Source organism: Budorcas taxicolor, chromosome 15 (assembly GCF_023091745.1).
Source record: "Budorcas taxicolor isolate Tak-1 chromosome 15, Takin1.1, whole genome shotgun sequence".
Classification (NCBI taxonomy): Eukaryota; Metazoa; Chordata; class Mammalia; order Artiodactyla; family Bovidae; genus Budorcas; species Budorcas taxicolor.
Window position 1 is genome coordinate 30295902 of NC_068924.1, and position 27033 is coordinate 30322934.

Genomic DNA, 27033 nt, shown 5'->3' on the forward strand with positions numbered 1-27033 from the left:
TGACAGCACCGTGACTATATTTTTCATCAGCTGTAGAGACAAATTTGGGTTGCTTTTCTAACTCTGGAGTGAGTCAGAGACAAATAGACCCTTAGGGCAAAAGGGTCCCTTAGGTTACTTGTCCCTATATCCAGAAGGGTTCCACAGATCTCTGCTGTCTGGCACCAAGGCTTTCTTCTTCTTTTCTCCTATCCTGTCTGTGGATACACTTATTTATTCATAATACAACATTGTACGAATAAGTTTTCACCATCTGCATTAGCATTTTTTTTTAATATTTACTTATTTATTTGGGTATACTGGGTCTTAGTTGCAGCATGTGGGATTTAGTTCCCTGATCAAGGATTGTAACCAGGCCCTCCACATTAGGAGTGCAGAGCCTTAGCCACTGGACCACCAGGGAATTTCCTGCAGTGACATTTTAAAAGAAGAAAACATAGCAAATTTTTATACAATTAAATATATTCAATTTTAAGATTCTGAGATTTTGCATTTTGGGGTATTAAAATATCAGTTGCATGTAATGAAGTGATGACCTGAGTAGGTGATACTGGTTATTTTAATGTTCTTATTTGACAAAATAAAAGAACACTCTCTGAACTCAGCCAAAAAAAAATAAATTTACTTGTCAGAAGCCTCAAAACCAGCATAAGCCTCAAAACCAGCTTAAGCTACCTCCTGGAGCAACGTTTTTCTGCCCACATCCCTGACAGAAGGCTCCTGGCCCCACACTTCTGGCCAAAGCTCTCCCAGGAATTTGGGACTCACTTCCCAGAATGCAGTTCACTGCAGGGTTCAGCAGGTTGTGATGTTAGGACGTTCTTTCCCCTGAGACCCCATCCACTCTCTGTGACGGTCACCTGTGGTCGTCACTCCACGTGCTCCAGGCCCTCCTAGATCCGTCCACTTCAGCTGACAGCCCTTCAGTATTTGAGAAGAGCTCTCACCCCTCATCCTGCCACCTACACCAGGGCCTCCCTCGTGGCTCAGATGGTAAAGAAGCTGCCTGTAATGTGGGAGACCTGGGTTTGATCCCTGGGTCAGGAAGATTGCCTGGAGAAGGGCATGGCAACCCACTCCAGCATTCTTGCCCACAGAATTCCATGGACAGAGGAACCTGGCGGGCTACAGTCCAAGGAGTCGCAAAGAGTGAGACGTGACCGAGCAACTAACACAACACAACTCACCCCTCCTCTTCCCCTTTCCATGTAAACATCCAGAATGCCTTCAGCAAAGTCATTCATAGGTTTCTAATTGCCTTACTTAAAGCTGCTGCTGCTATCACACACAAAGTGCATGAATGCTTTCTTGTAGAAATATTTAATGATACAGATAAACAGGAAGACTTTTGTTCTTCGTTGAGCTTCGGCCCTCTTTTCCAGAGAGAATTTCTCTTATCAATATTGTGTGTATGTGTCTAGAAGAACCTTTTCTCCACTCATACGTGGATATGGGAACAAATGGAAATTATAAATATTTGTGGAGTTTTAAAAATGCATGTATATGTACATATGTAGGTAGGTATAAATAACACAGTGTGTATTTCTTTGTGAATTTGTTTTGAAATTTAAAAATAAGATTTGTAGATTGCCCCTTGGTGTTACACATAGGGTCGATTATGATTATTGTTAATGACTACATGCCATTCTATTGTTTAAATGTAATTTTACTGTTCTATTACCTTATCAATGGACATTAGGTTGCTTCAGCTATTTTTGTTCAATGCTGTGACAAACTCTTTGAATTTGTTTCTGCCTTCATGCCTTTAGATGCATAGGTTTTGGTCTGCCAGTCACCCTCTTTAGGTATAGTATCCACAAGTATACGACATTTAATACTCAGACGACATCTGGCTAGGCCAGAACACCTTGGATGATATATTCATTTATCCATTTACTCTTTCAACAAAATTTAATTGAGCAGGTGCTGTATCTTTGTTGTGTCTTGATTCCAGCCGTTACAAGCCCAGATAAGGCAGTGGCAGGCCTGTCCAGGTGGAACTTGCATGGTTAAGCAGGGGATCCTCATTCCACACTCTATTGCATTAGAATAGTACAGCCTATCCTACAAATTTTTTATTTTTATTTTTTTCTTTAAATTTTACTGGACTGTGGTTGATTTACAATGTTGTGTTAGTTTCAGGTGTACAGCAAAGTGATTCAGTTATACACATACATATACTCATTCTTTTTCAGATTCTTTTCTCATATATGTTGTCACGGCATATTGAGTTCCCTCTGCTATACAGTAGTCTACAGATTATTTAAAAGATAATTATATCACACTTTCAATTTACATGGTCTTAAGTGTCAGTTAACACCTCTAAGTTCTTCTTGAAAAAATTACAAACTGCTGTCTCAACTTGTGCAGTTAATTTTCATATTCTAAGTAAAAGATTTTTATATTTCCTCTTATGCTTTATCTTATTACTTTGTTCCCTTCCTTGCACCTTTCCAAGATTATTTTTTTTAACCATGATGTCTTTGTGCACAGTAATAGTAGCCAATCCTGTTCCTCATACAGAGATGTATTAAGTATGCAAGATACATATCTCTTCATAGTCTAATGTACTGATGACATTCTTAGCAAGACTGGACCATGAGCAGAGTCCCATGGCATGCCACTGGAGACATCCCGCTTGGATGACATTGATTGGTTAATTAACACTCTCTCAGCCCTTATGCGGAGAAGGCAATGGCATCCCACTCCAGTACTCTTGCCTGGAAAATCCCATGGATGGAGGAGCCGGGTAGGCCCCAGTCCATGGGGTCGCGAAGAGTCGGTCACGACTGAGCGACTTCACTTTCACTTTTCACTTTCGTGCATTGGAGAAGGAAATGGCAACCCACTCCAGTATTCTTGCCTGGAGAATCCCAGGGATGGGGCAGCCTGGTGGGCTGCCGTCTATGGGGTCGCACAGAGTCAGACATGACTGAAGCGACTTAGCAGCAGCAGCAGCAGCAGCAGCCCTTATGACCCCCATCTTGATCTCCAGGGACGTGTGTATATATACATATATATACACATATAATAATTATAGCATTCATCTGATCCTCATTTCTAAAAAACCCTGTATAAAAGAAAATGAGCCTAGTTTGGCATGACTTTTTAAGTCAGCATGATACCATGGAAAGGGAGTTGATTCTGGGTCTGTTCAGTCTCTCAGTCGTGTCTGACTCGTTGGGACTCCATGGACTGTAGCCTGCCAGGCTCCTCTCCCCATGAGATTATCCAGGCAAGAATACTAAAGTGGGTTACCATTTCTTCCTCCAGGGATCTTCCCCACCGAGGGACTGAACTCGAATCTCCTGCACTGCCTGCATTGGCAGGAGGATTCTTTACCACTGGGTCACCTGAGAAGCCCAAGTCTGCTTAGACTTAGATTCAAATTCCAGCTCTGCCACTTTCTAGCTGTATGGTTTTGGGGAAATCCTTTGATTTCTCTGAGACCTAGTTTCCTAAATTCCAGGATTATTGAAAGTATTTATGCGTCCGTCCCCTATCTATTCAATAAGCACTTAGTGACAGGCAAGCAAGATAAGTATCTCAGGTAATACATGTGCAAAATCATCCTCTTCATATTGATTTGGTGACAAAAGCAGTGAGAGTCCTTCCTAGAACAGGTTTTATAGATGTGTGTGAGTGCTCAGGCGACTCTTTGCAACCCTATGGACTGTCGCCCACCAGGCTCCTCTGTCCACAAGATTCTCTAGGCAAGAATACTGGGGTGGGTTGCCATTTCCTTCTCTAGGGGATCTTCACGACCCAGGGATCGAACCTGAGTCTCCTGCACCTCCTGCATTGGCAGGCAGATTCTCTACCACCGTGCCATCTGGGAAGCCCAGGTTTTGTAGACCTTTATCCCTAAATCCTTGACACCTGGGCAGGAATCAAAGATGATTTTCATTCTATAAGTAAGGAAACAGATATACTGTCAGAAAGTCCCTTGGCTTAAGTTCACTGCCTTTTGGCAATAAATTTGGTAACTGCTCCTCAGCCTTAGAGAATTTAGCTTACACTGTCAACTGTGTGGGTTCAGCTAACTATTTTGCCTGGAGTCCTGTCCCAGGCTATTAAGGGTAACAGGATAGATATGTACTCAGTAAAATTTGAACCAAAAGGCAAACCCCATATCAAACAGCTACTCAGAGCCATTGCAGTGCCTCAGTTATCCAGAGAGCCCACAGCCTCACCTATTTAGAATCCAACTGAGAGTAAGAGGGAAGCCAATGAGACTTGGAGCCAGACTGTTTCTCAAGAGCCTTAAACTCTTATTTTAGAAACAGTTGTAACAAACTTAACTATCTGGTTTTTCTAGCCCTTAGCAAATAAAAGTTGCGAAGTTAAACTGGCATGGGGGGCTGCTAGAAGCAAGGATACCAACAGTAGGATAAAAACCTGGATGTGAGAAAGGAGGCAAAAAACATGGAAAAAAGCAGAGCTGCAAAAAAAAAAAGAATTCAGAGCCATTTAGTGCTACAGCCAACAGAGGCCAAACACTTCAGTGTCCCTGAGGGCATGATTGCTTTTAAAATGTGTTCACAATTGTGATTGCATCATTGACTAAATTACCTTTCAGGTACCCTTGAAGCGAAAGAAGGGATGTGTATAGTACTTTCTAGCAAGATCTCTATTCAAAAATGAAATCAATCAGTATCAAAACTGATACACATCCGATAGATTTTAGTGATTGAAAATGCACTTATTTGGGGAGGCTTTCTCAGGAAATCTTAGGAATTTTGAAAGATGTATTTTTTTTTTAATTGAGGCATAATTTATTTATAATATTATATCAGTTTCAGGTAGACAACATAGTGATTCAAAATGTTTATATATTATACTTCATTTATTATTTATTATATAATACTGGCTATAGTCTGGGTGCTATACAATATATCCCTGTGGCTTGTTTATTTTATACATAGTAGTTTGTACTTCTTAATCCTCTACCCTTGTCTTGTTCCTCCCCACTTCTCTCTCCCTCCTGGTAACCACTAGTTTGTTCTCTTTATCTGTGAGTCTCTTTCTGTTTTGTTATATTCATTCATTTGTTTAATTGGGTTGGCCAAAAAGTTCGTTTGGGTTTTTCCAAAAAAAGTTATGGTAAAACTGGAATAAACTTTTTGACCAACTCAATATTTTTTAGATTCTAAATATAAAGTGGTAGCATGCGGTATTTTTCTTTCTCTTTCTGACTTATTTCAGTACGTATAGTACCCTCCAGGTCCATCCATGTTGTTGCAAATGGCAAAATTTCATTCTCTTAATGGCTGAGTAATAGTGCACTCATATACACGTTCCACCTCTTTATCCATTCATCCGTTGATGGACAGTTAGGTTAGGTTGCTTCCATATGTTGGCAGTTGTAAGTAATTGCTGCTATGAACATTGGAGAGCATATATCTTTTTGAATTAGTATTTTCGTCTTCTTTGGATATATACCTAGTGCTAGAATTGCAGAATCATACACTAGTACTATTTTCCATGTTCTTAAGAATCTCCATATTGTTTTCCACAGTGGCTGCACCAATTTACATTTACACCAACAGTGCACAAGGGTTCTCTTTTCTCTACATCCTCACTGACATTTTTTATTTATGATTTTTTTGATGATAGCCATTCTGACAGGCATGAAGTGGTATCTCACTGCGGTTTTGATTTGCATTTCTCTAATGATTAGCAATGTCGAGCATACTTTTCATGTGTCTGTTGGCCATCTGTGTGTTTTCTTTGGAAAAATGTCTATTCAGTTCTTCTTCCCAGATTTTAATCGAGTTGTTTGATTATTTTACATCAAGTTCTATGAGTTGTTTATATATTTTGGATAATGACCCCTTATTGGTCATATCGTTTGCAAGTGTTTTCTCGCATTCAGTAGGTTGTCTTTATGTTTGTCAATGGTTTTCCTTTGCAAAAGCTTTCTAAGCTTAAATGGGTCTCATTTGTTTATTTAATTTTTAAAATTTTATTTTGCCTTAGGAGACAGATCCAAAAAAATATTGCTGCAATTTGTGTTAAAGAGTGTTTGTCCTATGTTTTTTTCTAGGAGTTTAATGGGTTTTGGTCTTACATTTAGGTCGTTGACCCATTTTGAGTTTATTTTTGTATATGGTGTGAAAACAATATTCTAATTTCATTCTTTCACATGTAGCTGCCCAGCTTTTCCAGTACCACTTATTGAAAGTATTAGTCACTCAGATGTGTCTGACTCTTTGTGATCCCATAGATTGTAGCCTGCCAAGCTTCTCTGTCCATGGAATTCTCCAGGCAAGAATACTGGAGTGGGTAGCGATTTCCTTCTCCAGGGGATCTGCCCAACCCAGGGATCAAACCTAAGTCTCCCACATTGCAGGCAGATTCTTTACCATCTGAGCCACCAGGGAAGTTCTTACCAAAGAGACCACCTTTTCCTCATTGTATACTTTTGCCTACAGTATTGTAGATTGACAGTAGATCCATGGGTTTATTTCTGAGTTCTCTATTCTGTTCCATTGATCTATGTGTCTGTTTCTGTGCCATTACCATGCCTTTTTCTTTTTTTTTTTTTGATTACTGTATTTTTGTAGTATAGTCTGAAGTCAGGGGGATCATGCTACCTTTAGCTCTTTACTTTCTCAACATTATTTTGGCTCTTCAAGGCCTTTCGTGCTTCCATACAAATTTTTAAATTACCTCTTCTAGTTCTGTGAAAAAGGCCATTGGTATTTTGATAGGGATTGCATTAAATCTATAGATTGCCTTGATCATTTTAACAATATTAATTATTTTAATCCATAACATGGTATACCCTTCCATCTGTTTATGTCATCTTCAACTTCTTTCATCAGTTTTGAGTACATGTCTTTTACCTCCTTAATTGGATTTACTCCTAGGTATTTTATTCTTTTTGATGTGGTTTACAATGGGATTCTTTTAATATCTCTTGCTGATAGTTCATTGTTAGTGTTTAGAAATGCAAGAGATTTCTGTATTTTAATTTTGTATCCTGCAACTTAACCAAATTCATTGATAAACTCTGGAAGTTTTTTGGTGGTGTGTTTAGGATTCTCTATGTATAGTATCATGTCATCTGCAAACAGTGACAGTTTTACTTCTTCCTTTCTGGTTTGGGTATCTTTTATTTCTTCATTTTCTAGTTGCTGTGGCTAGGACTTCCAAGACTATGTTAAATAAAAGTGGGCATCCTCATCTTTTTCCTAATCTTAGAGGAAGTGCCTTCAGTTTTTCACCACCAAGTATGATGTTAGCTATGGATACGTTATATATGGCCTTTATTATGTTGATGTATGTTCCCTTTCTACCCACTTTGTGGAGAGTTTTTGTCATAGATGCTGACTTTCATCCAAAGCTTTTTCTGCATGTATTGAGATGATCATATGATTTTTTATTCTTTAATAAATTAAATGTGATAGATCACATTTTTTGATTTGTGAATATTGAACCATCCTTGCCGCCCTGGAATAAATTCCACTTGGTCACAGTGTATGATTCTTTTAATGTATTGCTGGATTCACAATATTCAAAATATTCAAAATATTGTTAATATTTTGTTGAAGATTTTTGAATCTATGTTCATTAGTAATACTGGCTTATAATTTTCTTTTTTGTGAGTTCTTTGTCAGGTACTCTTAAGGGAAAAGTAGAGATATATATGATACAAGATCTCTGTTCAAAAATGAAACCAATAGGAAAGAGGAAGAGAAGAAAATCATATAGTAGGATTTATTCCAGGAAGGCAAAGTTGATTTCATAATAAAATGTCAGTTGTGTAAGTAATCACAAACAGAAGTCAAAAATTATGTGGTTATCTCAAAAAAAATGAAGAAAAAAAGCATTTGATAAAATTAAACACCCATTCATGGTGTTAAAACTAGAAATTGAAAAAAAAATTTTTTAATCTGATAAAGGATATCTTCAAAAAAATACCAACCTCTAACATTATTGGAAGGACTGATGCTAAAGCTGAAACTCCAATACTTTGGCCACCTCATGCAAAAAGTTGACTCATTGGAAAAGACTCTGATGCTGGGAGGGATTGGGGGCAGGAGGAGAAGGGGATGATAGAGGATGAGATGGCTGGATGGCATCACCGACTCGATGGATATGAGTTTGAGTAAACTCTGGGAGTTGGTGATGGACAGAGAGGCCTGGCGTGCTGCTATTCATTGGGTCGCAAAGAGTCAGACACGACTGAGCGACTGAACTGAACTGAACATACTTAATGAGGAAATGTGACATTGAGAAAAAGACAAAAATATCCACTACCGTTACTTTTATTCAATTATCTTGGAAGTCTAAGCCAGAGCAATAAAGTAAAGGTAAAAAAATTTTTTTTTAAGTGTAAACTTTGGAAAAAAAAACTATCTTTATTCACAGAAAACTATTGACCAAATTGTATAAATAGAAAATTCAAAAGATCTTACAAGGAAGTTATTAGAATTAATAAGTGCATGTAATAAAGTTAATGAGTATCTGATCAGTACGTGAAAAGCAAGTTTATGTCTATATTCCACAGCAAACAAGTTAAAAATGAAACTGTAAACACATTTACAACAGTATCAGAAAAATCAAATCCTAGGCGTACAATAGTTATATTCTAAAGACTATAAAACATTACTGAGAGAAATTAGAATATTCAAATAACAGGCTAAATTTATAATTTAGAAGGTCTACTATAATAAAAGTGTCTATTTCCCTCAAATTAATCTATAGATAATGCAATCCCCATTAAAATACTGGAAGGTGAAAAGAAAAAAAAACAATAAATAGCTATCCAAAACTGAAATAAAGTCTTTGGATCTGTAAGAGATAGATTTCAGGGACTGAAAATCCACTTATTTGGGAAGCTTCCTCAGAAAATCCTAAAAATTTGATAGATGTGTTGACTTTTAAATCAGATAACCTGAGTTCAAATCAGAGCTCTCCTGCTAACCAGCCATGTACCTTGGATACATCATTTACCTTTCATGAACCTGTTTTCCTTAACAGTAAAACAGGAATAGCATCACTTGCCTTTTCAATCTCATGGGAATATTCTGACAATCAACCAAACTGATATGTTTGAAAGTGCTTTGTAAACTGTAGAACGTCATGGAAAGGTGTAAGTGAGGGCTGTAGGCCACATCCAGGTGTGGCCTCTTGGTAGACGATGACTCAGGTTATGGCAGGAGAAGGAGATGGATTCTCAGTTATTGACTTAAACACACACACACACACATACAACAAACATATCTATCTGCATATATGTATGTTTATTTAGAAAATGTGCCCCTAAATGTCTCAAGACATTTCTTTCACCAGGTGAAAGAGGAAACTATCACTAACTTGAATACTTTAGGAACTGAAATCTTCCAAACTCAAGCACTGAAATTTGGAGTTCTTTCTCTTTTTAATCTTATTAATATTTTTTTTTCTAGTTTAAAATGAATAATTACCTTTGAAAATTTGGACATTACAGAAATATTTGACTTAGTGAATACCTTCTGTAACCCCAAATACCCTCCATGTATCTGTTCTTAGCAATCGGATTGACTCTGGTCTTTCAGAACTTTTTTGGTGTTGATTCTTTGTGTCCTGCAGGCATTCAACAGAAAATTCCTGAAATAGTCCTTTGTTATAGAGGATAAACCTTTAGGGGCGGAAATATATTTTCGATCTTAAAAACGTGCCATTCCATATCTGCCTCTCAGTTCTTACTGTTTTGGCCTTAGGCGTGTCCTCAGCAGCTCTTTACCTAGACTGTTGTGATAAACAGCTCTTTAATTAATTCCCCTGCTCACAGGTATCCTCTCTTCAAATCCATATCCCGTACAGCTGTTACAAAATCTCGCATGTCCCTGCCCTTTGCTCGAGTTACACTTTGCCCCCGAGTCCAGCCTCAGCTTCTTTGCGTGATCCACAGGGCCTCTGTCATCAGGCCCTGGCTGCTTGCCCCGGCCTCTCCCACTCCACGCTGTGGCAGCACTGAATTGCTCGTTGCTCTTGAACATGAAGTCGTTTCGTTGTCTGTGACTGTGGACAAGCTGCTCCCACTTCCTGGCATGCTCTGCTTTCCCTTCTGCTGAACCCCTCTTCATTCTTCAAGGCTCCCAGAGGCTCCCACTTCTCTTCTCTGGAGCCTTCCTATCTAACCCCTCTTTTTCTGGTTATCTGTCCTCTGCCCTGACAAAGCAACTCACAACCTTCCCATGCGACCACCGCAGCACCGCATCCCCATTGCCTTCAGCATTGCACTGTAGGTGATGTTTTTGTTTGTTTCATTACTTATCTATTTTTTTAAGCTTTGTATTTTATATTGGAGTGGCACTGATCAACAATGCTGTGATAGCTTCAGGTGGACTGCAAAGTCTCAGCCATTCACATACATGTATCCCTTCTCCCCCAAATTCCCCTCCTAACCAGGCTGTGTAGGTGACTGCAGTTTTACTTGCCATCTCCTAATTGATCTGGGAGGTCCCTGTTCACCTTTGTGTCACAGTTACTCTTGGAATACAATAGGTGCATACTAAATGTTTATTGAATTAAACTGGGAAGGGGAACTTTATGGGGCAGAAAAAGCTATATCTAAAGCCGCTTGGAAGACCATATGCTCCACTGCTACTGGAAAAGATGCGGGATCAGAGGGCCACAGAGACACATCCCTTTATCCAGGGCACCAGAAGAATACAAGAGACAAGGACCTCAGCCTTACTTAGAAGACTATTCTCAAATATGAACGTTACCAGGGAAAGCCTTTTACTTGCACTTATAGCCAACGCTCAGCCTTTCAGAGACAGGCTTCCAGGTCACAGGCAGTTCCCCAGGGGATGTCAAAGAGAATCCCATTCAGACTTGTTGAAAGTTTACTTTTGATCACTATGGCAGCCCCACATCCATGCAAAAATCCCAGGCTCCACTTGTGGAAACCTGTACACCAACTGTGTACCACATGTGAAAATAGCATGGCTCACTGAAGAGGCAGAGGTCAACAAGCTCATTTTTAGGTAGGGAATTCTAGGCAGAAACAGAATGGGATGCCTTACAGAGTGGTACGAGCAAATGAAGGAAGTGTCTGGGAGCCAAAGACACAAACAGAAAGTCAGGCTCTGCTCTTCCTGGCTGTGTGATGGGTCTATTAATTTCTCTAGTCTTTCTCTACATCTGTAAAAATGGCTTGATAAGATTATTTTCGTCATTGAGTTATCATGAAGAACCAATGCTGATCCATTTGAAAGTACTTTTATTTTTATTATAATTTTATTTATTCATTTTGGGCTGTGCTGGGTCTCCGCTGCTGCAGGGACTTTTCTCTAGTTGTGGTGAGCAGCAGCTAGTCTCTAGTTGCAGTGTGTGGGTTTTTTATTGCGGTGGCTTCTCGTGTTGTGGAGCACATACTCTAGGCACGTGTGCCTCATTGGTTGTGGCACGTAGTTGTGGTTCGCAGGCTCCGGAACACAGGCTCAGTAGTCGTGGCACACAGACTTCGTTGCTCCGTGACTTGTGGGATCTTCCTGGTCCAGGGATCGAACCGGCGTCTCATGCACTGGCATGTGGCTCTTTGCCGCTGAGCCACCAGGGAAGCCCTAAAGTATTTTTAAAATATTACTTTTTCCCTTTCTTGAGCTGATGCTCTTGGAACTAATCTATGTAGCACTTTATGACTGCAAGTTGGTGCTGTGTGTGCACAGTTAGTCTCCTTTGGACCCCAGAGAACAACATACAGTAGTGTGAGAATATCGTGGTGTGTCTGAGCCTTCTCTTTCCCTGTCCTCGTGATGAGGGAGGAAAAGAGCAAATGTCAACCCCCCTGGAGTTAATTTGTCCGTGTGCAAGTCAAGGGAATACAAAAATGCTGGTTCCCAAACCAAGTGTATCAGGTTACGCATCAGGTAGATGTGTGCTTTATCTGCATCTAAACCTTACCCTGTGAAGTAATGGAGAACTCTGAAGCAGGATTGAGATTAAATCTTATTAGAGCAATGGGATTAGGGTTACTACTGAGTTACTTCAGGAGCCAGAATGGGCAACAACCCCAGAGTGATAGAAACAAGAGAGAGACTTATGCCACTGTGTAGGGGAGTGGACTGAACACCGGCTGGAACGTTCGGAGACCTGTTCTCAGGGGCCCTGACTTGGTCTCCAGACTTGGCTTGACTGCATCTCTAGCTGGGTTGCCCTGATAGGTGATTTCTCCTCTGGAGAAATCTGAGTCAGTGCTGTAAAATGCAACATTTGAACCAGGTTGTATCTACACTTCCTTTGAGTTCTGATGGGAAAGGGAAGGAATCAACACTTGTTGCATGTCTGCCATGCACTTGACAGCAGTCTGCACAAAGCTGCCTTGAAGCGTCTATGGTTTTATCACACATGGTAGTCAGGTTCATGTAGAACCATGCAATCAGACAGATGTGGGTTGAAATCCCAGATTTACCAGCAGTAAGTAACTTTTATCAAGTTTCTTAACTTTTCTAAACCTCAGTCTAGTAAAATGGGTCTGCTGCTGCTGCTGCTAAGTCCCTTCAGTCGTGTCTGACTCTGTGCGACCCCAGAGACGGCAGCCCACCAGGCTCCCCCCGTCCCTGGGATTCTCCAGGCAAGAACACTGGAGTGGGTTGCCATTTCCTTCTCCAATGCATGAAAGTGAAAAGTGAAAGTGAAGTCGCTCAGTCGTGCCCGACTCTCCGCGACCCCATGGACTGCAGCCTACCAGGCTCCTCTGTCCGTGGGATTTTTCAGGCAAGAGTACTGGAGTAGGTTGCCATTGCCTTCTCCGAAATGGGTCTAGTGACTCAATAAAGATACCTGTGTGCTCACAAGTCAACTCCAACTCTCTCTTTTGTGCATGACAGATTTCTTAAGTAGATTCCATCTGGTGCATTTTCTTCCTTTCATGGATGCATAATCTAGGCCTGGAGAGATGAGTGAAATAACTAAATATAAGATAATGTAGGTCTTTAGAGGCAGACATGGAGCCCAAAGTCAGGTCTCCTGGTTAATTCTGAGCCTCGTGCTTGTTTCCTGGATGTGTTCTTTTTTTCCCTACCCCCTGCTCTGAAATGAATCACAAGGTCCTTCCATGATAGGCAGCCCAGTGTATGCAGAAGAACCCAGTGTGATGACAACCAGCATTCACACATCAGATAGTTCCCAAGAATAGCCACCAGCAAAAGGTTTTCAGAGTTTGATTCCATGCTCAGCCTTTCTAGCCCCAGCCCTCCCCACCCCTTCTTCTGGCCATTTCACTTATTTGGGAGGCAGAACAGCCATCTATGGGGGTGAATCAGCAGTTCTCTGTGGCACTCCTTCCCAGTCAAAGAATCAGAGAGGCACTCCACACCTCTTATCGACCAGGCAGGTGGCCAGAATAACTAGAAGACTCTGATTCAAAAGAGATCAGGATTAGGAATTCCCTGGCTGTCCAGTGATTAGGACTCAGCACTTTCACTGCCGCCGCCCAGGTTTAGTCCCTGGTTAGGGAGCTAAGATCCTGCAAGTCAAGAGGAGAGGCCAAAAAAAAAAAAAAAAAAAATCAGGGTCTAAAAAGAGAGCTAGCATTAATCCAGCTCTTCACTGGAAGCAGATGCTGCTGGTGTCTCCTGAGGGCTAGAAAGCAGCACAGTGGTTAAAGTGGTTTAAGTCCTGGGCACCGAAAATAATCCATGAGGATGTGACCTCCCAGAGAGCACAGCCCCTTCCTAGAGTTTTTAAACTTGAATGCACGGACCTGAATGCCAGAGGGAGAAGAAAACTTTTATGGGCTTAAAATGATGGGGTTTTTTCAGACATGTGTCAGTACTAGCAGTGCTGTGTGCTAAGAACTGAAGCCAAAGCATTAAATAACAGGACTGATAAGCATGTTGCATTTCCAGAGGAGGCACAAGCAGGAAGAACAAGGAGGCCTCTATGGAAAGCTTCTTTCCAGGAAGGAACAGCTCCAAGTGGCCCCACCCTCCTAAGAAATTGTATGTTTATTAAAGAACTCCATGTCTCCTCACTTCATCACTCTTGGTCTAGAAGTTCAGTGCTGTCCAAGAGAAGATTCCAAAGTGTACAGGCAAAGGTGCATGTAGGAACTTCTCTGGTGGTACTGTGGATACGAATCCACCTGCCAATGCAGGGGACAGGGGTTCCGTCCCTGATCCAAGAAGACTCCACATGCCGCGGAGCAATGAAGCTAGGGGGTCACAACTACCGAGCCCACGTGCTACCGCTCTTGAAGCCTGGACGCCTAGAGCCTGTGCTCCACAACGAGATTTCCTACTGTTCAGTGGCTAAGTCGTGTCCAACTCTTTTGCGACACCACGGCCTGTAGCCCACCAGGCTCATCTGTCCATGGGATTTACCAAGCAAGAATACTGGAGTGGATTGCTATTTCCTTCTCCCAGGGATCTTCACGACCCAGGGATCGAACCCGCATCTCCTGCACTGGAGGCAGATTCTTGACCACTAACGTACTTGGGAAGCCCACTCTACAAGAGAAGATACCACAATGGGAAGTCTATGCACTGCCACAAAGAGTAGCCCCCACTCACCACAGCAGAGAAAACCCTCACACTGCAATGAAGACCCAGCACACCTAATTGAAAAGAAAACACCTACAAAACTGTTTTTTAAAGAAGGTGCATCTAGGCTAGTCTGTCATAGACCCGACTAGACTTCATCCAGTCCATCTCTTCTTCCCCAGGCACTTCCCATGGGCACCCAAAAGGGCGGGAGCCTCAGACTCATGGGAAGCAATCAAGAGCCCTGGAGAAAGGAGAGTCCTTTGGGCAAAAATACAGCCAGCATCTCTTAGGGGACTCTCAGCCTTGTTCATCTGAGTTACCTGCCTGCCCCATTCCACTACTTGGAATGTATTTTTAGGATCGTTCATTAGCAAAATGTTTGTCAACCCTTTTATAGATAAGTTACAAAACAGAAACTCTTCCTCACTGCTCTGGAGAAGTATAGAAGGGGCGGGGGGAGGGATAAATAACAACCAAAAAAAAAAAAAAAAAAATCTTGCCTGTAATTGAAGGCAGGTTGGGAGATGTTCACGCTTTGAAATTCTCCTTCTTGTGAAATGTTTATGAAACACTTTCCACAAACGAGTTATGCAACTGGCACTACAGCTTTGATCATTTTCATCGCCAGTGATATATTCATTAGTGTCGGGCTGTTTTCCCCCCAGAAGAGGGCCATGTGAAATGTCACGGGGAGGGGGCTAAGGCTAAGTACTCCAGCCCTCCATGCCCTGTCAGATGGTTAACAAGGAGGTTCAAGTGTGTGGGTGGACCACAGCATCACCTTTTCCATCACCTATAATCTGTTTTCTCTCTCATCCCTGGAAAGTGTGTAGTACTGTTTTGTAGAAAGAGTGCCAGGGGAGGGTCAGAGGACCATTCCCTTGCCAGGGTTTAGCCAGTGTCCTGTTGTATAACTTTACACCCATCTCTGAAGCACTCCTGGTTTCCATGAGATAGTAAGATAAGCACTTGTCTTCAAACTTCCTGACTGGGAGGTGAAGCTAAGTAAAGAATGTTTGAAGGGTTTCCAGTTCATCATAAAGGGCCCTCTCTTCCCAGAACGAGACTATTTATTGCTTTCTATAGCAGGTGATGTCAGGGAGTTTGCTGGGATTAGAAAAGATAATCACCCATGATACCTCTTTACCTCTCTGGTCACTACCCAAGACTCAGTGTAACACCTTTGCACAGCACAATGGGTGGAGAAGATCCTAAACTAACTAACTCTGTCTAACAGATGGACAGAGTGATCGATGGCCTTGACCGGGCCTTGACCTGGCAGAGCCCTCTGTGGTGGCTCATGTCCCCAGGGATCGGTCCATCACAACAGGGCCTGGAGAATTAATCTACTGGCGTGAAAAGACGCTCCAAAGGGACCTTGCAGATGGTCTGCACGGTTTCAGGGAGGCTGTGGGTTTGGTGGGGTTTTCACAAGTATGCAGGAAATTGGGTTTTTGTCCAATTTGCCTCTGGTTCTCACGTTATAAGTCAGTGGGACCCAACAGAAGTCTCTCTATCTCATCGTCCCGATCCACAGCCAACACCCAGCTGCCTGGAAAGGCTCCAGTCTTTTCCATTTGACAACCATGAGAGGGATTTTTGGATTTGGAAGGGACTTGATTTCTTAGTTTCTTAGCCTCTGAACTCTCAGAGAGTAATCAGAGAAGTGCGCAGAGGGGCGGGAGGGGCATGGGAGGCAGACAGAGTTGCTGCTGTGTCTCTCCTCCTCCTCGTCCAGTTCAACTCTTTCTGAGACTCAGTGACCAAAGCAGAGATTTTAGAACTTGTCACAGAAAAAGTCTTCTGCTTTGCTGTCTTTCAAATTGGTTTGTTTATCATTGCCTTCTTTGGGGTTCACCATCAGCAGCTCATATCCAAGGGGTAGTAAATGATGAAAAATGGAAGAATAAGGTGTCAATAAAGCAAAACCTCAGAAGAGTAACACATGGAGTTGTCAGAACACCCCCAGGCTAACACCCAGGGGGATGTTTTGCTATCAGGAACCTCATTTTCAGAAGTGGGAGGTCGGCAGGGCCCCTGAAAGAACGTGGAGGGCAATTGATCCAGGAAGCAGATGAAAGGGTGCATTTTCTTTTATGATGGCGCTGGTTTCTGAAATTAAGTGTTGCAGGAAGACCTGGCACTGATTCTAACAGATAGCACTCAGGTTGGAGGCAAAGCACATGTTTTCAAGCTCTGTCATAGCTGCACCTTCTTATCTCCCCATTGCGCATAATGAGTCTATAAAGGAACCCTGCCACTTGCCTCCGAGCTGGAGCCCTGCCAAGCTGCCTGCGGCGGTTCCACCAGCGTGCTGTGAGCTCCGATTTTCCATGTTCTCCCTCCATCTCCCTTCCTCCATCCTGTCTCACCTATCCCCACTGGGGATAAGGGATGCCCGGGAGCGCGAGGGGGCTGCAAAAGAGGCAGGCATGTGGGGAAGGGAGGCTTTGCTTAGGTAAAATCTCCTCTCTGAGCAAAGCTTGAGCTTGGTGGTGATCTGAAATAAGTAGTTTATCATCTATTTTGAGCTTTCAAAAAGCTGCTACCGAATGTTTCCCCGGAATCTAGGATGTGAAAACTCTAACTTCTGGGGGAAGAACTAGGTCACCGGAGCTTCTTAGATGGAGATGCCAAGTATGGTGGGTGGGGAGAGCTGAAGGGCATTGAGGGTGGGGACGGAGGATGTTCTGGAGATCACTCCTGGGGGGCAGTGCCTTTGAAGTTTTCTGGATGTCTAACTCTCTGCCCCCACTGGGCTGTTTTCTGACACTCTGGCTTCCTCCTCTTTGCTTCCAAGTTTCCAGAATAGTCTCCTTAGGTGAAGAAAGAGAGGAAAGACGTACAAAGACTATCGCTAAAAGGACCATCTTCCTATCACTTTTGGTACAAGCAGGGCTTCCCTGGTGCTGCTTAGATCTGCTTTATCTAAGAGCACTGTAGCAACCTGGAGGAGCGAAAGAAAAATCATGTAGAATGGGGAAACCAAGTCTCACAGAGATGAAATGATTGCTCAAGGTTATGTTGTAAACTAGGATCAGAGTCAGGACTAGAAACAGGTTCTAGCTCCCTGTTCAATGTTTTCCTCACTGTATCCCGATGGAGGATGGGGAGAGAGACTCTGTGTCTTTGATTCATTTAACACGCATGGGGTTCCCGCTAGGTACAAAGTACCATACTTAGGACATGGGCTCCCCCCTTGGTCTGTGTCACTCAACAAGATCTTCCTAACTCTCCAACCATAGGGAGTTCTTTCTTTAGTGATCCAAAGCACCATTTCCCACAGCGGTTGAGCACAAGTAGAGCTGTTAGTCTGAACCTTTGACTTGTGTTAAACTAATGCAGACATGAAAGATTCCAGAATGACAGTGATATTCCCAGCACAGACCAAGAAAATGGTTTAAGCCAAGATTCCTATGGACAAGAGCTTCCAGCAGAGCCATACCCACCACTCCCCCCCGCCCCCCCGCCCCGACCATGTCTTTTATAAGGTTCTGTCTGGATCCCAAGCTCCCTGCTGTATTATATGAATTCAGAGTCCCTTGCATACTCCCTACCCACCCTCCACCCCCACAATGGACTTTTTGAAAGGCTGCAAGAGGGTAGTTGTTCTCAGGGTGGGAGGAGGGGTGGGCACAGGTAGAACTTCCTGCCCTGCCCTTGGACACCTGGAAAACCCACAGGTGGGTGGTTGGTGCTGCCACTGAAGGGTGGTAGAGGCTGGAGAGAGTGTGGAAACCACCACAGGCCCCTCAGGCTGCAACTTCAGCAGTGACTGTGAGGGAGCATGTCCCCACCTGTAGGGAGACAGGCAAGGTCTGTCACCCAAGCCGCATGGCTAAGGAAGCTGACTGCCAAAGCAACTCAGCTTGCAGAGGGCAGGTTAGTGTAGAAAACATGGGGGGAATGGAGGGAAGCTGGTTCCCAGACTTTGGGATTTTGTGGACCAGGAAAATAAAAAACAGAATATAAGGAAGATTAGTAAAGAACTGCCTTTTCCTTTTTTTAAACTTTAGATTAGTAAAGAACTGCCTTTTCCTTTTTTAAACTTTATAAAGTGGGGAGTTTTAAAAATACCATTTAGGGGCCTTCTCTGGTGGCTCAGTGGTAAAGAATCCACCTGCCAATGCAGGAGACATGGGTTTGATTCCTGATCTGGGAAGATCCCACATGCTGTGAAGCAACTAAGCCCGCCACAACCACTGAGCCCTCAAACTGCAACTGCTGAAGCCTGTGCACTCTAAAGCCCATGCTCCACAACAAGAGAGGCCCGTGCACTGCAACTGGAGAGCAGCCCCTGTTCACCACAGCTAGAGAAAAACCTGCACAGCAGTGGGGGCCCAGCCCAGCCGTAACTAACTAAATAAAATGGAATAAAAACACCATTGAGGAGCACTATCATTTCCAAAAAGAGATTCTAACATGCCACCCCCAAGAAAAAAGAACAACAGTCTGAAAGAAATGTTTGCAGTCACTACAAAAATTCCTCATTTTTTGAGTTTTAGTGAGCAAGAACGTATATTGCTGTGCATACCAGCCCAGGCCATGGTGTTCAGGAGCAATCAATCCAGGTGGACCTCCCCTTGTCTTGAGGACATTTACCCCTGAGAACCTCTCAACCTCTGTCCCTTACCAGCTGCCCTGACCTAAAGGACTCACACAGGCAGGAAAATCAAGTTGCAGCCCAATAGGGCTTTGAGTTCTTTGACTCTCGGGGCTTGTTGAACATCTATCTCCTGCCTCCGCCTGCCGTCTGCCTGAGGGGTCCTGAACTGACGCTTCTCCTCCCTGCCTCCGCTTACAGATTAAAACTGAGGACCTCAGCGACTCCCTGCAGCAGACTCTCTCTCATCGACCATGCCACCTGAGTCAAGGACCTGCCATGATGCCCGGAAATCAAATGTCTGGGGTAAATGCCAGCTCAGGTCGGGGAGCCCTAATAGTCTCAGCGGGCCAGTGAGTTTCAGGCAAGCCTCCTGCAAAACGCTTCACCTCTGGACCTGGCTCTCAGTGCATCCAGATCGGGCCAAAGAATCCCCTGCAGGGACACTTGGATGTCTGAGGTGGGGCTAGGGTCACCGGACAATCCTCAGAAAGATGAAGCCTAGCTACTTAGGCAAAGAGGGAGGTCTCCACCCCTCTGGGAGAAAAAGCAGCCTGTCTTGCCAAAATGACAGAGCTCACAGCTATAAGGCTGGGGTCTGCCAGCCATATTCAGTGGAGCCCCACGATGACAGCTATGGTTACAGAGCACTTCTGTCCTCAATAAGCCCATTCTTCTTCCTCAAGAGTTTGTCATGCTAGAAGGAATAAAGGGGCTCCTGAAATAGTAATGACAAATGTCTGAGAAGGCTGGATGTCCACAGGGTGAGTCCCTGATTTGATATGGATTCCCCCAGGGAAGAAGGAGCCACCCCTTCCCTGGAACTATTTAAGGATAGAATGTGCATTTATTCTTTCACTTGTTTTCAGCAAGGATTTACCAAGTCTTTTCTTTGTGCACAGACCTAAGCTCGGTCCTGTGGGGATCACAGACTCCCGCGGGTCGAGATCACAGAGGACTCCCAGGTCCCTGGATATTGGGACTGGTATTTCTCTTTGCGGGGGCTAATGGGAGGAACCCCAAGGGGAAATGGACTTTCTGTTTCATCAAAGCATTTTTATTAAGAGCAAGTAATGGGCTTCTTCCTCCAGGAATGGTTTAGACCCTAGAAACGGCCAAGATGAAAATGGCTTTTAGTATAATCACATGGCATGAGATTAAAAAAAAAAAATGTGTGTATTGCGTGTCATTTCTAGGGTAAACCTCTGAGAGATGGGTAATACCCACAGTCTGTGTCCTCGGGGCATTATCAGTCTAGCTGGGAGACAGTTCTGACACATACGAAAGTTAAATAACAAGGCAAGGTTAAGTAACAACAGGCTGCAAGGCATGGCTTGACTGAGGGCAGACGGTGTATCAATAGCAACATTAACGGGGTAGCTGCTATGTGCCAAATACAGGGACACACAGAGGCATAGGGCAAGTTCCCGGTGGATACCCTTGGGACAGACAGGCAGCAGGTGGATGGAGCCCACACTCTCAGCTTGTAAATTCTATGATGTCTGTGTCGCCCCGCATAGGACGTGGCCTCCCTCCACCCACTCCAGCAGCTCGTGCTGGTTCCCGGACACCTACAGTCTGTTTCCCAGTTCCTGCTATCTCAGAGCCAGCCTGGGCAGCAAGGTGAGAACCCTGGGGGTTTTCTATATAGATAAGGGCGGTGAAGGGCTGCTCCTGCCTGCTGGGACCCAAGTGTGGGGTGTGGGTGACCAACTTGTGTGGGTGTGTGTGTGCTAAGTCACTTCAGTTATGTCCAACTCTTGGCATTCCTATGGAGAATCCATGGGATTCTCCAGGCAAGAATACTGGAGTGGGATGCAGTTTCCTTCTCCAGGGGAATCTTCCCCACCCAGGGGTCGAACCCGAGTCTCATGTCTCCTGCACAGGCAAGCGGGTTCTTTACCACTAGTGCTACGGTAGGGTTGGTGGGTGATCGGCTCACGCTCTGGTTTTAAGAGCGGCTTATCCAGCTCAGGGCCTGAAGAAGGGACCTGGTTTTGCCCTTCAGGTTGAGAATCCTTCTCCTCTTCCTTCTCCCCTCTTCCTTAATTTCATGACCAGTTGAGACCGAAGGTAAAGGGTGGCAGAGCCGGGGCAGAGCAAGGAAGGAGGAGCTCTTTGGGAAACGCAGTCCCAGTTCCTTGGAAACCTCGCCAGGACTCAGGATGTGGAAACAGACACCGGCTCTCGGGAAGCTGGAATTCCATTTGTGTGGGGCGGCAGCGCCACCCACAGGCTATGCAGAGCATTCTCGCGTTTCCTCCTACAGGGAAGTTCCTCGCAGAGAACTTCTCGTTGGCAAGAGCAAGCAGATTAGAATATTCACAGTAATAACTAACATTTCTTGAGCTTGACATGCCAGGAGTTCTGTGGAGGGATTTTTCTGACATCTTTAAAAATAACCTCGAATGGTAGGTGGTCCTATGAGGTCACCAGTGACCTACTAGAAAGTTCCGTAACAGTCTGTCAGAAACCCATTTTTGGGGCGTTGCATGGTACTGCCTCGCCACCTCCCACCTCCACCAACTAGAGCTGAAAGTGATGAAGTCTAAGCTTCTCTCCACTGTTCAAATCCCAAAGAGAGGCTTTGGAGATCCAGAACCCGACGAAAACGCAACCTTGCCTTCTGTCCTTAGCACCTGCCCCAGTGATAGGTATCTTTAGTTTCCAAGTCATCTCAGAGTGTTATGATGATGATGAATGAGGACATATGTGAATCTGTGAGTCTCTGCATTCACTAAACAGTATACATCCTATTCCTGGCATAGGAAAGGGAAGATAACAGTTAATTCTATTTCTTTTGAAAAATGGTACTGTGAAACTGGCTCAGGCATATAACCAATGAGGCTAGTGTGTGACACAGAGGGGGAATACAGTTTAGTATTTGGAATCAGAAAAACTCATTGGTTTAAAAAATTCACTTACTAGCTGGGTCTCCTTGAGAACATTACCTGACCTCTCTGAGGTTCCTTTTTCTCCTTCCTAAAAATGGAATCATAATAAAACTCTGCCTCACAAGGTTACTGAGAGCTATTTGAAATAATGCATGTGAGAGGGCTTTGTACATTTCAAAATGCAATGTAAATATCAGATCACTGTTAGTTCTCATGCCTCTGACTCTCAGTACAGGGTTCTTTATAGGAGCTTTCTTGCTTATGTATTTTTAAACTTTATTATTATTAAAAAAAATTTTTATTTTGTGTTGGGATATAACCAGTTAACAATGTTATGATGTTTCCAGTGAACAATGAAGGGACTCAGCCATACATACACAGGTATCCATTCTCCCCTGAACTCCCCTCCCATCCAGGCTGCCGCAAAACACTGAGCAGAGTACTCTGTGCTAGACAGTAGGTCCTTGTTAGGTATCCATTTTAAATACAGTGGTGTGTGCATGTCCACCCCAAACTCCCTAGCTGTCCCTTCCCCCTCATTATTCCTCCAGCAACCATAAGTTTGTTCTCTAAGCCACTGAGTCTCTTTCTGTTTTGTAAATAAGTTCATTTGTCTTGAGTAAATCACTTCTCCTCATATTCCATATATAAAGAATGTCATAGGATGTTTCTTCTCTATCTGACTTACTTCACTCAATATGAGCATCTCTAGGCCCATCCATGTTGCTGCAAATTTGCCTGTGTATTTTATTTTTCTTGCCTATGTATTTTAATAAGGAAAAATTAAGCCTTCAGGGTCTCTGTTGTCCCTAATCTGTTCTGGGTCACTGATGTGTAGCAGCTCTTCATTCTGAAGAGTACAGTGGTCAGCCTCAGTAGATGCTACACATCAGTGACCCAGAACAGCTTAGGGACAACAGAGACCCCAAGGTTCTGCTCTGTGCTGAGTGCATGGGGTGGCCTGCCCCGTCACGTGCTTTGGTAGTCGGATGGCTCCATTTCCAAAGGAGAGTGACAGTTCCTGGCTGTGGCTCTTCTTAGAGGGAGGCCATTGTCATGACCACCAACCAGGCAGAGCACTTCATGGACAGTTTTCCTGGAGCAAGAAGGAGGAAGCAGACCTCAGGCAGTGTGAACAAGCAGGTAGAGTCCATACCACCAGAGAGAGTTGCCAGAAGCTTGGCCTGGGCGCTTCCCTTCTCTCTCTTAGCCCTTCCTCCCAAGTGTACAATGTCTGGGTCCGGCCAAGAGCCTCTGGCACTTGTCTGCTGCCCTTTAGAGCTGTATTGCTCCGTTCCTTTGACCTGGCATCTTTGCAGATGTGGCTAGGCCTCTCTAGACATCCCAGCTACTTCTGCAGGCAAAACGAAAACCCTCAGCCCCAGCTTGAATTCTGAGTAGTCACCCCCCTCATTTCCTTCCCACCTTGGGTTTCTTCAGGCCCGGTTATCAGATCCCAGAGCTGGTTTCCTTGACCCTCCTCAGCCTTTGTACCACTCCAGGCAGGCAGGCAAGCAGAAGGACTGGTTTGGGGACTGCTGTTTACATCTGTTTATCCCCATGTCTGATTCACCTCCACCTGTGTGTGGCAATCCTGACAGTGCCCGTGGGGGCCTCTCCTCAGGGCTCCATGGGGGGTTGGGGGGTTTAGGTAGCAGGAGGGTGGGGACAGTTATCGGGTAAAGCATGTCTTTCAGCTGGCCTGGATTTTATGCGTTTGTTGCTTTGTTCTTCTCCTTTCACCCAGGTCTGCAGCCAAACCTTCTCCCCTTTCCGCAGCAACAGAGCTCGCTCCTCCTCCCGCAGACGGGGCCTGGCCTCACATCCCAGGTAAACATGCGTGTTCCTCCTGTCCCCTCTAGGAACTTCTTAGCTCTTGATGGAGTTACGCTCCCTGGTTTCTCCCTCTGGGGAGAGCGAATAGCAAGGGATTGCCCCCATTGACAAAGAGGAGGAAATTCAAGCCACAGTCGGAGGAAATGAGTGACCCAGTGTCACTTGTGGAGCCAGAATTAGAAGCCAGATATTCCAGCCCCTGGGCTAGCCTGCTCTGGATCCATGCATTCCACTCCATCCCCGATCAGGCCCCTGCATCAGTCCTCTGCAGGGCTCAACTAACTTTCCAGGGACACTAAAGTTACTGCCAGCCCTCCTGGTACTCTCAAGTCCCAAGAGGGAGACCAGAGATCCACAGGCTTGATGTCAGGAGAACACCAAGACAAGGTCTCTCATCTCTGGGCCTCTCTTAAGAACCACTCTTTGAGGGACTTCCCTGGTGGTCCAGGGAACCACCACCAGGGAACTCTGCACTTCCACTTCAGGGAGCACAGGTTTGATCCCTGGTCAGGAAACAGATTTCATGTGCCACGTGGCAGGGCCAAAAAAAAAAAATAATAAAAATAAATAAATATATATATATATATATATAACTGCTTTTCTAGATTGGTTTCTGCAGTGGACAGGTGCCTAGGTTAGGAGGACTGAGGTCTGCAAGAGGGCCCTTTGCAGAGCTGCCCTGGTGCCCCACAGCACCTGTTTGCCAGTGAGAAAAAAAGGCACCGCTTCCTCTGGCCAGAGGCAGCCTCACACCAGGGAATGTGGCTTGGCTAGAGCAGCTGGAGTTACATCAAAGCTGCCACCCCTCCCCCTCATTTAGCTGCCCCTGTGCAGTTAACCCCTCCACCACTGCATGAGATGGCTCTGCAGAATCCAACGTGTACAAGAGCTGGGAATGACTGCAGAGAGCCTAATCCCTTCTCTGTGCTAAGATCCCCGTGGATTGCCCCAAATGGCAACCCACTCCAGTACTCTTGCCTAGAAAATTCCATGGATGGAGGAGCCTGGTGGGCTACAGTCCATGGAGTCGCAAAGAGTCGGACAGGACTGGGCGACTTCACTTCACTTTACAGTGCCGGAGTCCACTGAACTTCTGGAAGAGCCGAGGGTGCCACCTAGTGGCTAAGAGACACAAGGACACCAGGGTCCTAAGCTCTCAGACCTCTTCCTTACTGCTAGCGGAATCTCATCACCAGACTTCGATCTGGAATAAATCTTAGAGGGTTCTGAAGATCAACTCATATGACTTATAACACAAGAGCCAGGTGAGACCAGAAACAGAAAGACCGTGTGGAAGATTATTAAGATCATCCTGAGGCAGCCGTAAATAGACCTGCTTAGAGTGGTAGCAATAAGGGTAGAGGATGAGATGGTTAGACGGCGTCACTGACTCAGTGGACATGAGTTTGAGCAAACTCCAAGAGACAGTGAAGGACAGGGAAGCCTGGTGTGCTGCAGCCCGTGGGGTCGAAGAGTCAGATATGACTTAGTAACTGAACAACAGCAACAAGTAAGGGCAGAAAGGAGGGGCTGACAGAGGATGTGGGGGAAGCTGACTCAAAGCAATTCTGCAGCTGATTGGATTTGAAGGTGGGCGATAGGCTTTGTCCTGAGGGTCTAGTCTGCACCACCCAGTCTCCCACTGAAAAGGTTCAAAGCCTAATGGTTTCAAATCATTCTGTTCTAAAAGAGTCTCCCTCGAGGAAAAGAGCCCTTGACTTTTCCCTGGTTACCACAAGTTTGCCTGTCTGAATGGGAGGCCTGAAGAAAAGACTAAAGTTAACCCCAGTCTTGGAAAGGAGTAAACTGGGAAGGAAGAGAAAAGAGTGGACTTAGGCCACTTCATCCACTCGGGTAGCAGTGGCTGCCCTGGATACAAGCCCCTGAGGACCCCAAGCCTGGGCTCCATTCCTGTTTCATGGACGAGTTGGATTTACTCCTGACCCCAGTAGGCATAAATTGGATTCCAGGTATAAGAGTCTGTTCTATGAAAATAAACTAAAGAAAGAACATCTCCTGGCAACATCCTTGATGAATGCGATCAAGGGGCACTTGGATGGTAGTGGAATATCTTTGATTTTAAAAAAAAGAAAAGCAGAAAGCAAAATATTCTCATGAAAGAAAATGATGGTTTAGAAAGTAAAATGGTGGTCTCGAGAGTTTGGAATTTTATGGAAATTCCATTAACATAATGAGCCTCAGATGCCCTCTGTTATCTTCAGTTAATGCCTGTTGAACACCTCAGTCACTTTGCTTTGTGGAAAAGAACAGACGAGACAGACAACCTTTCCCTTATCCCATTTTGAGATTTGTTTTGGGGATCTTTGTAGACAACCCTGCTAGCTCCTTTTATGGTGGAAAACTGAAAGGAGGAAGTTACCTGCTCAGAGTCAAACTGTGAGTCATAGGCTAAAACCCAGAAAGGCCACCGCCCTGTCCCACACTCCTGCTGTTTCTGCGCCAGCTACTCCTGCTGGTCCCTTCATCTAGTTGTTTAGTCTCTAAGTCATGTCTGAGCGACCTCATGGACTGTAGCCCGCCAGGCTCCTCTGTCCGTGGGGTTTCCCAGGCAAGTATACTGGAGTGGGTTGCCATTTCCTTCTCTAGGGGATCTTCCCAACCCAGGGATCAAACCCACATCTCCTGCATTGGCAGGGATTCTTTACCACTGAGCCACCAGGGAAGCCCAGTCCCTTCCCAGAAACTCCAATTTCCACTTCCACAACACTGAAATAATAGGAATCTAACCTGTTAGCCTCTAAGCGGGCCTTTAGTGCAAAAAGCTCAGAGAATGCCATTTCATCTGTTGACTATTTGTTGGTGAGCTTGGTGTGTGTCTCCTCTTAGGCAGTTGGGCGCCCTGGGCTACCAGGATCTTCTTTAGAACCCCATCTGGAAGCATCTCAGCATCTCCCGGTGCCCAAGCATCTCCCCAGCGCTGGAGGAGCTGATGAGCCCAGTGACCTGGAGGAGCTGGAGAAGTTTGCCAAGACCTTTAAGCAGAGGCGCATTAAGCTGGGCTTCACACAGGTTTGGTTGGGAACTGGGGAGGTGGAAGAACTTGGGCTGAATAGAGACTGGACTTCCTAAGTGTAGGTTTAAGAGCACCTCAAACTCATGGTGTTTGGGACAAACCCACTGTGCCCCTGTGTCCCCTAACAATGGGGCACAGTTGCCATTGGTAGGGAAGCCGGGGCCCCTGCTGGTGGAGGGGGCG

General features: G+C 44.6%; 1 protein-coding gene across 1 annotated transcript in view; it reads left to right on the forward strand.

The window, feature by feature from the left end:
- Nucleotides 1-27033, forward strand: part of POU2F3 (POU class 2 homeobox 3) — an 84724-nt gene that overhangs the window by 44558 nt on the left and 13133 nt on the right. Inside the window, exons 4-7 of the mRNA XM_052653236.1 lie at nucleotides 19288-19392; nucleotides 20607-20709; nucleotides 23728-23810; nucleotides 26664-26846. Coding sequence (XP_052509196.1) covers nucleotides 19288-19392; nucleotides 20607-20709; nucleotides 23728-23810; nucleotides 26664-26846 — 474 coding nt within the window. The remainder of the gene's footprint in view (nucleotides 1-19287; nucleotides 19393-20606; nucleotides 20710-23727; nucleotides 23811-26663; nucleotides 26847-27033) is intronic.